The sequence below is a fragment of the Grampus griseus genome (assembly GCF_964374135.1).
Source record: "Grampus griseus genome assembly, chromosome: 1".
In the NCBI taxonomy this organism is placed as follows: Eukaryota; Metazoa; Chordata; class Mammalia; order Artiodactyla; family Delphinidae; genus Grampus; species Grampus griseus.
This window is the reverse complement of record NC_139017.1, coordinates 149169979-149183093: the sequence shown is the minus strand read 5'-3', so window position 1 is coordinate 149183093 and position 13115 is coordinate 149169979. Positions and strand designations below refer to the sequence as shown.

The following is a 13115-nucleotide window of genomic DNA, read 5'->3' as shown; positions in this document are numbered from 1 at the left end:
CCTGTCCTGGGTAAGTCTGTACCCCCTACAGCCAGGAACCGTGGCTTTTTCATCTCTAAATTTCTCATGGGAAGGGCTGACACAGTGTGGGCTCAGCAAATGTTAAGAAGCTCCACTTTCACCTTTTGGAAAGAGCACTCTGGGAAGGCAGTGCTGGGGGCAAGACTAGGGTCCAGGGTAGGGGTAGAGGGACCGGGGTGTTCCACTGGAAGTAATAGAGGACGGTGTAAAAAACATGACGTTGGAGTCAAATGCTCTGGATTCAAACCTTTGCTCTACCACTTACCAACAAAGGATGTGGGGAAGCCATTATACATACCTCTACTTGAGTTGTTCCCACATGTAAGCTGAGGATAACAATATCTACTTAGCACAGCATGTGGCACATACTGAGTACTTTTCATGTTCCAGATGCTGTTCTAAATGCCTTAATTAATTTAATCCCTCTACAACTCTAGGAAGTAGGTATTATTCTCATTTTATAGGCACTGTAAATGAGGAAAATGAAAGCTCAGACAAATGAAATAACTTCCTCAAGTTCACAGAGCAAGTGAGATGTTCAATAAACAGCAGCAATGACTGTTCTCAGGCAGCAGTACATGGGACACAACCTCTGAGACCCCAAGGAATGACTAACTCCAGGCTTTCTGCTTCTGGACTAGCTCCAATCTTGTTCCCTCAACTGCAGCAAATGACACAGACCAATTGGTGTTGTAAATAGAGTTAACATAATATATTTATTTTAAGTGCCATTCATGCATATCACTTCTGGCAGCAACAATCCTAATGACACTTGGGATATTTCTTTACAGCACTAAACAGTTACAAAGAATGGGTGCCGTTCATCATAGAGGCAAAATATGAAATCGTGCAATAGCAAAACTGTAGAAACATTAAAACACTGACTGTCCAACAGCAGTACAGAGAGCAGATTGTGTCTGCACAAAAAGCCAATGCATTTTCATCACATATATACAATATAGATATGTACACATCACCCTCTGAATGAACAATATCAAAATACTCTATTCCATTTGAAATAATCCCCAGATTGATTCCCTCCCACTTCAAAGGACATCTGAGAGACATGTATTTACAAGAACATACATGAATACATTTACATTTCAAACACTGCCACAAATGCCAGTCGGATTATTCTCCTGGACAGAGTACCCCCATTTGATTACATGCATTTAGGATTCGTTTCCCCAAAAGTCTTCAGTCAATTTAAGTCCAAGACAGAACTGCTCTGCATTTACAACTACCAACTGAGATGGCCACTAGAGGGATGCTCTGCACCTCACTAGGGAGCCTTGTCTGGCTGGAGCCCGTGAGAAAGCCTGTCCCGGGCTCCCTGGCCACATGAATCACTAGTGTGGGATGGGTCTGGATGGAGGCTCTGCCTCCAGGGCCATTCATGGTAAGTTTAAATTCTCACAAAAATATTGATCACTGCAAATCAGTAAATGATTACCAAATGGGAAATTAGCTTCACACAATTTGTAACATCTTCATCAGCGGTTTCTACTTGAATAACTCAGTATAAGCTACTGCATTCTAACACCCAAATTGTTTAAAGTGCACACTGCTACCCATACAATTTATAGTTTCAAAACAGCTATTTTGGTATCTAGAGAACCGTGACTTGAGCAGACTACTGAGAATCACCCCCTTTTTTCCAAGCTTTTACTCTGCAGGCTGCTATCTCATCTTGATTGGCTGCCTTTCCAGAATCCTCTGATTTTTACTGATCCAAGGGGCTGGAACTGAGTTTCCTTTTTCATGCCAAGCAGGATCCAAACAACAGGAATATAAAGCCCTTCCCTCCTCCCCAACCTCACCAGCCTTTACCATGGCTGGCTTCCCAGTGATTCATTCAAGGCAACACTCCACTAAAAAAAATACCCAAAGACGTTCGCAAACACTCTCACATACACACACAGAGAAACAAAGGTGTTTGTTTAGTTCAAGTAGAGATTACTCAACCACAGAATCAGTAAGGGTAATTAAAGTGACTTAATAAGCATGGCTGATAGAGACTAGAGATGCTAAAAGGCAACCAGTGAGCAGTTAGTACTCCTTGATTTGATGGAACATCGTTTCCCCATTAGAACTGAAAAATTCTGCTTTTTTTTTCTGGTCTAAAGAACCAATTCAAAATCTATTCATTAAAAAAAGAAATCTCATTTCTCTTAGTTTCATTACAAAACTAAGACAATCAATCCATGCAAAGTAACTGTGAAATAAAACAAAACAAAAAACAAACAACTAATAAAAACCCCTAAGAGGCAGGCTGCATTTCAAAGAAAGGAACCAAACGTCATGCATACACAGACACACAGGACAACAGAAACAGCAGGCCACTCAACAGTAACTGCACTGAAGACGGAGGCAAATAAAATCCATGTGTGGCTCTACCCTCCTTTCAGTGCTTCCTAAATGGAAAGAGAATGAGGGGGAAACTTGCTATACAAACACTGCCCTGCTGTCCCGTTGCCCAAATGAACTCTGATTCAAATTCCAGAAAATCCTACTTAGCAAATAAGTCTCAATTAGCAGGAATGCAAAGATAGAGAATATACTCACATGGCAGGAGTAATGATAAAGAGAATGACACAATCTCTCTCTGATTGTCTTGTCTGTAAACTCTTATCAAGAAAAATAATTCTGTGCTTTCAGACACTGCATTTCTCCTTAATGAACCCAAGAGGAGCTGAGCATTCACAGAAGATAGCAATAAATATTAAAATAACACTTTTGAATAATAAATACATAAGTGAATGTGGAGACATTGATTTGTTTCAAAAGCCAAGTAGTGCCCAGCTTCTAATCAAACACATTGAATACTGGCATACAATGCAGACTTAGAAAACCAGATGCTGACACGGTGCAACATGAACTCTAGAATCCCCCAGGCATCAAAAAAACATTGGTCAGTCCTTCATGCTGCTCAGGAACAACATGCCCCTTTGGACTGTTTGGAGAGTATCAAACTCTGGGTTCTCTGGCTTACTGAGTAGAACTCAATACTCACATTTCCGAAAAAGATTAAATAAGGGGAACTGGGCTTTGAAAAAATCTATTTCCTTTCAGTTGCCTACATCAGTTAAAAGCATCCTGCCGAAAATAGCCTAACAAGGAATAAAAACTCACAGTAACTTTTCTTTTCAAGACATAATAATCCAATTAGAAAAAATGGAAGCCTTTCAATAATTTTTGTACATGTATTTACATATATGCATCTATAAACTGCTTGCAGCAAAATAGGCTCTGTCTGAAAAATCAGTCTGGCACTTGTGGTCAACATCAAACTGACACAAATATGCAAAAGCCGTTCAAATCACACAACAATTAGGAGCTACATAGGGCAGCTGGCAGGGAGACAAACATGTAGTACTTGTCTGGGTCAGATAAAAGCAGTAAGTTATCCAGCTAAAATCTTTTTGATTGTCTTCAAAAAAAATTTCAATAACATTGGTAAAATGATTAGAAACTTTGTTTTCTCAACTGGATTCTCTCAAACCTTTCCCTTCACTGCACAGAAAGGTAACGCTTGGGTCTGTCTGGTGCCTTAAGAAACAAGCTCTACACAATTGAATCCCAATCAAAGTCATCCTGGATGTCATCTGGAGGCAGAGAGCGCCGCATCTGGAAGGCTTGGGAAGGCATCATGTGCTGCTGGTTCATGGCTCCGTGATGGCCTGGAAGGAAGGAGGCAATGTCAGCAGTGACTTGGGAGAGGACAAAGGAAGAAAGAAACACACACCTATTGAACACTTCCTATGTGTGCCAGGAACTCAGCGCATATGCTCTCACTTACCCACCCAGAAGCCTCTACAAGGTGGCTCTTATGATCCTCATCTTACAGGTATTCTGCACCCCACCCCTCTGAAACAGGGAGTTCACCCGCTCCTGAGGCAGCCTCCTTCCCTGTCGGGGCAGCTAAAGCCTTTTTCAATATTAAACTCCAAGTACCAACCCCAACACACCACACCCCAAATCACCTGCAATTGTTGTTCCTGGAGTGCTGAGTGCCTGCGGGATGTGAGGATAACCAGGGGGAGGCATCACTGAAGGAGCGAGATTTTGCCTGGAGTCTATGTACAAATTTCCTGATCAGATTGTGAAGAAGACAGAAGGAAAACATAGTACCGTAAGTAAAGCAAATCAAACATAAAAATCTTAATAGAACTGTTACCTAAAACTAAATTAAGCTGGTAAAGTGAGGAAGGAAAGGGAAGGAAAGATTACTCCTTTTAGATGCTACAACTCTGCCAAAGGTGGTGCTGGATTTTCAAACACGGTGCCAGGCTGGGTGTGAGTACACTGGTACTAATTCTGGCACTGCCTCTAACTCTCTGGAAGCTCGTAGGTAAGTTATGTCTGTTGTTGTTACATACCTCATTATAGTTCAAAAGCATTTTCATATCCCATTACTTCATCTGAGTCTCCCCCTAGACCCACAGTGAAGGCAAGACAGGGATTACCCCCATTTTATGGATGAGGCAACAGAGGCTCAGAAGGCTGAGGAGATTTGCCCAAAGACACATCAGTCTGACAGGGCCTAGGGCTAGAATTCAGTTCTCCTAACTCATGGGCTCTTTCCAGTAATGGTTGTCTCTATTGCCCTGATTTTCTCATCCTTAAAGCAGACCTAAGTGTGCCCTAGCTGATTAACAAAGTGACTGGAGGCACAAAGTGACAGGAAAGATTTGCATAAAGTAAAAGAGCTATATCAAAGGTGATTAAAAACATATTATTTAGAAGATGTGTAGATGGGAAACACAGATCTCATTTAAATAGCATTTCAGAAGGTTCTTAAGTTAATATGCTTTCACTGACAGCAGCCATCAAGTATAATAGCTCCAGAATGTCAATTATATTGCATCCTAATGCAAAATAGAAAGGGAGGGGAGGAAACATCATGCAACCTCCCACAATAACTCCTGGGGAAGAACCACCATAACACTGGTTTATATTATATGAAACATCCAGAATTCTGGAAAGGCTATTTCCCTAAGGTATTCTAGTGTTTCACACAAACTATACTTGCATTCTAGGAATGCTGTAATCAAACTAGAAAACAGCAATCATTTTCCCAGAGGAAATTAGAAAGGGAAGAAAAATCTTCGTTTTATATTCATGGTAGGGCACACTATATTTGGCTGCTCACAAGTTTCCACCTGCCACTGGAAAGTCAGACTGTCCAAGTGTGAGACAGCCTCAGAGATAATCTAATCCAGCCCTACTTCTGTTCATGTAGGTGAGGAAATGAGACGAGAGAAAATGAGAAAGAACCAGGAACAGAACCCAAGAGTTCTGACTTCCAGCCACTGCCTCCCAAGATAACATGTCTTTTTAGAGTAAAGTTTAAAGTCAGAACTGATCTCTCTGACCAATTTACCATACTGAAGATTTAGGAAGAAAAGAAGAGAAAAGTTATACTAATAAAAGTTATACTAAGTTACAGCTCTAGTATATTTGTGCAGGAGAAAAAATGTGATCGGCCTTCACGTTCGTGGCTGATGTACCTTTTAAAGGTTGCATCCGGCTAGAGGGGCTGCCCTCCTCTGAGTAATATGGTCATTCACTTACGAACAACATTCCAGCCTCCATCCTGCAAAATCTTAGCTCTCTTTCTACTTATCCTTAACAACTCAAGTCATAAGACAAAACCTAATTTTTATTGGAGATTAAATTAATCTGTTTTTATATATATTTTTTTCATTTCTCTTTTTTTTGGCTTAGTAATTCTTACCTTAAAGGAGGAGACAGGTGAGAATTAGAGAATTATGGAAATAAACAAGATTAAGGGAATAAACAGACACCCACATTAAACAAATGGCCTTAACTCTTTGAAACTTGTCACATTCATAAGATTTTATTTTCATATAGAGATTCTCATTACTCCTCATTTTTTCCCCATGTTCTCATTACAGATTGAACAATGAGAGTCTACTTGGACTTTTTAAGCAAGAAATTAACTTATAATGCAGTTTCAAAGATGTCTGAGATCCTATAACATTTAGAATGTAGTTATGAGAATTTATAAATCTATACTGTGCTGTACACCTAAAACTAATATAATATTGCAAATCAACTATACTTCAATAAAAATCTAATCACACAACATATTTCTTGAAAGTAGACTGTTGTTGAATGACCATTCATTCATTCAAGAAGTATTTGTGCTAGGCACAGCTCTATGCACTAGAAATACATAAATAAAGAAACAAACTCCCTGTCTTTTTGGAGCTGGTTCTCAGGGGACTGGGAGGGGTGAAGACGGGAGGGAGGAAAATAAAGTAAATTATATAGTATGTTATACACGCTACAGAGAAAAATAAAGCAGGGAGAGGGGAAAAGGAGAGCTGAGTAGGTGCCATTTAAGTAGGATGGTCAGGGAAGGTATCACTGTAGTAGGTGCTTTTTTACGGAAAAACTTGAGTCATGTGTCTATCTGGGGAAGCTCACTCAAGATAGAGGAAAGAGCAAGTACAAAGGCCCTGAGGTAGGGGGAGGGGAGGGGAAGGGAAAAAGAGACAAGGTCAGAGAGTAATGGGGGACCAGACTCTGTAGGGCCATATAGGCCACAGTAAGGTCTTTGGTTTTTACTGAGAAAAACGGACACTAATAAAGGGTTTTGAGCAGAGAAATGATCAGACTTCTCTGTCATATAGAATCCCACTTATCCTGCAAAGTCCAGCTGAAATGTGTCATCTTGTATGAAGCTTTTCTTTCTCCCTAGGACAAGTAAGCCCCTTTCTCTTATTCCCATTGCCCTGTGGTAGAAATGTAGTCCTCATAATACTGTATTTGATAGACTTGTCTCACCTATCAGGCTGTGAGCTCCTTGAAATTAGGGATTATTCTAGAGTCACCTCATTATTCCTAGTCCCCACTATGTAGTCAGGCACAGGAAAGGTGTAAATAAATGTTTGCTGAATTAATGCACTTCTACTTGTATTTAATGACCTTTAAGCAGAGCATCAAATTAAGAACAGCACAACTAGAGGACTTAAACATTACTGGAGGATTTAAACATTTTGGGCAAGACAAATTGTAAATACAGGTAAAATGATTTAGGAAGAAGAGGGAATACACTGTGTACTACACCATCTTTTTCTCCTTCCCCCTTCCACACTAACACATTACAACACTAGTTTCTGGCATCTCTAAGGAGGCCAAAGAGGTATTTACCAAAAGGGGAGTCTTGAAGACAGACGGGACAGGGAAAGTTTGAAGGATATGGAAAGGCTGTATTCTGGGAGTCAAGACCTATATCTAAATGAACTTTGTAATTTCAGGCAAGTCACTTTCTCTCTTTGGATCAGTTTCCTTACCTGTTAAATAAAAGGATAACAGCTTTAACAGCTCTCTGAAGTCCCCTCTTACACTACATTTCTAAGAAAATGTGGTAAAGAATTATTGGGTGGTAGAGATAAGAGAAATGAGATATCTGAATAAATGTGAAACACAGGGATGCAAGAAGGAGAATAAAAGAATGACAGAAAGTGGCTAGGACTTAAAACAAAAGGAAGCAGGCTGGCATGTAAAAAACCTGAACATGGGACTTCCCTGGTGGCGCAGTGATTAAGAATCTGCTTGCCAATGCAGGGGACATGGGTTCAAGCCCTGGTCTGGGAAGATCCCACATGCAGAGAAGTAACCACGCCTGTGTGCCACAACTACTGAGCCTGCGCTCTACAGCCCGTGAGCCACAACTACTGAGCCCACGTGCCAAAACTACTGAAGCCCACGTGCCCAGAGCCTGTGCTCTGCAACAAGAGAAGCCACCGCAATGAGAAGCCCAAGCACTGCAACAAAGAGTAGCCCCCGCTCACTGCAACTAGAAAAAGCCAGTGTGCAGCAACAAAGATCCAATGCAGCCAAAAATTTTTTTAAAAATTTTAGTTAAAAACAAACAAACAAATAAAACCCCTGAATGTTTGTGAAAAGACATCAGCAGGCATGAGGTGATAGATACTTAACACCAGAGCTGATCACACAAAGTGTTGACAAAGGTCAACATGGCTTGGCAGGCCAGGGCTCGCTAAAGTTCTTTTGACTCAGAAGGGAAAGACTAAAGGGGAAGGAAATTGGGAGACAAATAAACACTGAGGGAAAACTACAGGTCTTCTGCATCTGATAGGCTATGAATGGAGTAGCACTGAGAATCAAGGAGGAGCTGGGGGGACCCTAGAGGGAAAGGAAGTGCTGGCAACAAAAGGGAAAGATGGCAGAAAAAATTAAGAGAATCATAAAAACCAGAACCAAATAATCAAGGTCAAGGATCAAGCAGAGATGACCACAGAAGTCTACTAACAAAGGGCTTTAGGGGAATAACCCAGGATCTCAGTCTAGAGAGAATCTAGAAGAGATGCCTGGCCACTCTGACAGAGGACAGCAGCAGATGGAAAGTGCTTTTTCCATGACCAAGAGTACCCAGTTCCAAAATCAAAAGGTACTTTTGGACCTTTCTTAGAGATTTAGGCCACAAACTTGAAGAAAGTCTTGTTTCATCCTACAGCTTTGAAATTGCAGAAAGGGGAGCTACTGGCAAGCATGTACAATGGCCTTCTGAAATGGCCTTAAGACTGACCCACATCTTCTTGTACCTGTCTTTCCTAGAATTCCCTGATCTGAAGGCAACGATCTGAGCAACACAGGGGCTCACCCCCAAACACACATGCATACTGATGTACATATAAACTACTCAAATTCACTTAGTACTTTTAAGGTTGACTGAAATGGTTTAAGGTGATTTGGAAAAGAGAATGTGGCAGCACTTAGAAGGGACAATTTTCGTTGAACAGGGAAAGAAAGGAAGAGAGGAGAACGAAGAAACAATGGACAAAGTATGGTACACCTGGTCTAGGACTTCAAGCAAGCTAGAAAAGTAAGTGATGTATCCTGAAAGGGACAAGTTATAGGCTTAGAACCTATCAGAGGACCAAAGATAAGCTGTCCACATAGAAGAATAGATTAAAAAGATGGAATGGAAGAAGACAAATAAGTAAAAATACATGCCAACATCAACAATCAAAAAAAACCAAAAACAGTAACAAAATCCTGCAAACCCTTGGGAAGAGGAAGAATCTGATTTCCACAGGTATCACATTAATAGATTCAAGTGTATAGTTTTCAACAACAACAAAAAAAATCACAAGGCATAAAAATAAACAGGAAAGTATGACCCATTCAAAGCAAAAACAAATCCACAGAAACCGTCCTTGAAAAAAAATCCTAATGGCAGATCTACTATACAAAGATTTTAAAACAACTTTACAGATGTTCAAAGACTAAAGGAAGAGGTGGAGAAAATTAAGAAAGCAATGCATAAACACAATGAAATATCAACTAAGAGACAGAAAACATAAAAAGAAACCAAAAAGAAATTCTGGAACTGAAAAGTACAATAACTGAAATTAAAAATTCACCTAAGGGACTCAAAGAAGAGAAGGCAGAAGAAAGAATCAGCAAATGTGAAGATAGGATAGGACAATGGAAATTATCAAGGCTGATTAACAGAAAGAAAAAAGACTGAAGAAAAGCAAATAGAGCCAAAGGGACCTATGAGACACTATCAAGCAGACCAGTTATGCATTGTGGGAGTCCTAGAAGAGAGAGAAGAGGGGGCCGAAAGAATATCTGAACAAATAAGAGCTGAAAACTTCCCAAATTTGATGAAACACAGGAATATAAACATCCAAGAAACTCAGCGAACTCCAGGTAAGATGAAGTCAACGGGACCCACACCAAGACAGATTATCATCACATTTTCAAAAGCCAAAGATATAGAGAGAATCCTGAAAGCAGCAAGAGAGAATTGACTTGTCACATATAAGGGATCCTCAATAAGACTATAAGCAGATTTCTCATCAGAAATTTTACAGGCCAGAGGTAGTGGGCCAATCTATCCAAAGTGCTAAAAGAAAAGTGTCAACAAAGAATCCTATACCTGGTAAAAGTGTCCTTTCAAGAGTGAGAGAGAAATTAAGACATTCCCAGATAAATAAAAGCTAATAGAGCTTGTTACTGTTAGACCTGCCCCGGAAGATAATGCTCAAGAGAGTCCTGCAGGAAGAAATGAAAGGACACTACACAGTAACACAAAGCCGTATGAAAAAAGTAAAGATCTCAATGAAGGTAAATACGTGGGCAATTATAGAGACAGCATTAGCATAACAATGATTTTTAACTCCACTTTTTGTTCTATACATGATTTAAGAGGCGAAAATGTTTTCTAAAAACTATTAGTATAAAAGCTCATATTACTGTAACTTTGGCTTGTAACTTCACATATTGTTGTCTACATGATTTAAGAGATTTAATGCATTTGAAATAATTATTAGTATATGTTTTGGGCCACACAATGTAGAAAAATGTAATTTTGAGACATCAACAACCAAAAGAGGTGGAGGTGGAGCCGAAAAGGAGCAGAGTTTTTGCATGTTATAGAAGTTACATTGGTATAAATTCAAATTAGAGTGTAGTAAGTTTAGGATGTTAAATGCAATCCCCAAGGTAACCACAAAGAGCTACAGAACATACACAAGAAGAAATGAGAAAGGAATTTCAACATTTCACTACAAAAAATCAACTAAACACAAACGAAGACAGTAATGCAGGAAATAAGGGATAAAAAAGCTACAAGCCACAGCAAAGAAATAGCAAAACACAGAATTCACTCCTTACCAGTAATTCTTTTAAATATAAATGGATTAAACCCTCCAATCAAAAGACAGAATTGGCAGAACTGGATAAGAACACATGATCCAACCATATGCTGACTATAGAAGACTCACTTTCTGATCCAAAGACACAAACAGATTGAAAGTGAAAGGATGAAAAAAGATATTCCATGCAAATAGTAACCAAAGGAGAACAGGGATTGTCGTACTAATATCAGACAAAATAGACTTTAAATCGAAAAATGTTACAAGAGATGTCTTGTGGAGTCCTACTTCTTGTAAAGAAGGACATTATATATCAACAAAAGGTGCAATACAGCAAGAAGACAGAACAATTACAAACATTTATGCACCTAATAACATACTGCAAAACATATGAAGCAAAAACTGACAGAACTGAAAGGAGAAATAAACAGCTCTACCATTACTGTTGCAGACTTAAATACCCATTATCTCAATAATGGATAGAGTAACCAGACAGAAGATAAGCAAATAGAGGATTTAACACAATAAATCAACCTGATCTAACAGGCATATATAGAACATTCTACCCAACAACAACAGCATACACATTCTTCTCAAGTGCACATGGGACATTTTCCAGAACAGACCATATGTTAGGCTACAAATCAAGTCTCAATAGATTTTAAGTGATAGGTACCATATAAAGTATCTTCTCTGACCACAGCAGGATGAAGTTAGAAATCAAAAACAGAAGTAAAAATGGAAAATTATCAGATTTGTGGAAATTAAACAACACACACTTAACCAATGGATTAAAGAAGAAATTACAAGGGGAATTAGAACATACTTAGAGATGAAGGAAAACAAAAATACAACATACCAAAGCTTACAGGAAACAGCAAAAGCAGTGTTAAGGGGGAAATTTATAGCTATAAAGACTTACATTAAAAAACAGACCTAAAAAAGAAGAAGAAACCAAACCCAAAGCTAACAGAAAGGAAGAAATAATAAAGATTAGAGCAGAGATAAATGAAACAGAGAACATAAAAACATTAGAGAAAAATCTTTAACACCAAAAGTTGTTCTTTGAAAAAAACCAACAAAGTTGACAAACCTTTAACTAAATGGACTAAGAAAAAAAGGACTCAAATTACTAAAATGAGAATTTAAAGTGGTGACATTACTATTGATTCTACAGAAATAAAAAGGATAAGAGAGTTCTTTGAACAACTGTATACCAACAAACTGGACAACTCAGATGAAACAGACAAATTCCTAGAAACACAAAATCAACACAGACTGAATCATGAAGAAAGACAAAAATCTGAATAGACCTATAACGAGTAAGAAGATTGAATACTTAATCAAAAGTTTCCTGTACAAAGAAAATCCCTGGATCTGATGGCTTCATGGGTGAATTCTACCAAACATTTAAAGAAGAACTAAAACTACAGACCAATATCCCTTATGAACCTTGATGCAAAAATTCTCAAGACAATAGCAAAATGAATTCAATAACATGACAGAAGGATTATGCACACCATGCATGACCAAGTGAGATTTATTCCTGGAATACAAGAACAGTTCAACATATGAAAACTGACCAGTGCAATATACCACATTAACATAATGAAGGGGATAAAAACCCACATGATCATCTCAACTGACACAGAAAAAGTATTTGACAAAAGTCAACACATTTCATGATAAAAACACTCAACAAATTAGGAATAGAAGGAAACTACTTCAACATAACAAAAGCCATGTATGAAAATCCCATAGTGAACATCATATTCAGTGGTGAAAGACTGAAAGCTTTTCCTCTAAGATCAGGAACAAAGCAAAGATGTCCACTTTCACCACTTCTATTCAACACAGTACTGGAAGTCCTAGCCAGAGCAATCAGGCAAGAAAGAGAAACAAAAGGCATCCAAACTAAAAAGGGAGAAGTAAATTTATCTCTGTTCACAGATATAATCTCATACATAAAAATCCCTAAAGATTACACACAGAAAAACTGTTAGAATAAATGAATTCAGCAAAGTAGTAGGATACAAAGTCAACATGCAAAATTCAGTCACATTTCTATATACAAACAATGAACAATCTGAAAAGGAAATTACAAAAACAATTCCATTTTTCACTGAGATCAAAAAGAATAAGCTACTTAGGAATAAATTAATTACAGATGAAAAACTTGTACAATGAAAACTAAAAAACATTGCTGAAGAAATTAAAGAAGACATAAATAAATAGAAATGCATCTCATGTTCATGGACTGCAAGAAAATATTGTTAAGATGTCAAAGCAATCTACAGATTCAATGTAATCCATATAAAAAATCTCAATGACAGAGAAGGAAAAGACCTATAATAACGAACCCAAAACAATTTAGAAAATGGGAATAGGAACATACATATCGATAATTACCTTAAATGTAAATGGACTACATGCTCC

The 13115-nt window shown here is 38.4% G+C and overlaps 1 protein-coding gene across 2 annotated transcripts in view; it reads right to left on the bottom strand.

The window, feature by feature from the left end:
• Positions 1 to 718: 718 nt before the first annotated feature.
• FOXJ3 (forkhead box J3) overlaps positions 719 to 13115 on the bottom strand; it is a 130857-nt gene continuing 118460 nt past the window's right edge. For both annotated transcript variants that reach the window (XM_082680869.1, XM_082680870.1), the window contains 2 exons: positions 4005 to 4112; positions 719 to 3701 (listed from right to left, as the gene is read on the bottom strand). In XM_082680869.1, coding sequence (XP_082536995.1) covers positions 3586 to 3701; positions 4005 to 4112 — 224 coding nt within the window. In that variant the 3' untranslated portion in view covers positions 719 to 3585. The remainder of the gene's footprint in view (positions 3702 to 4004; positions 4113 to 13115) is intronic.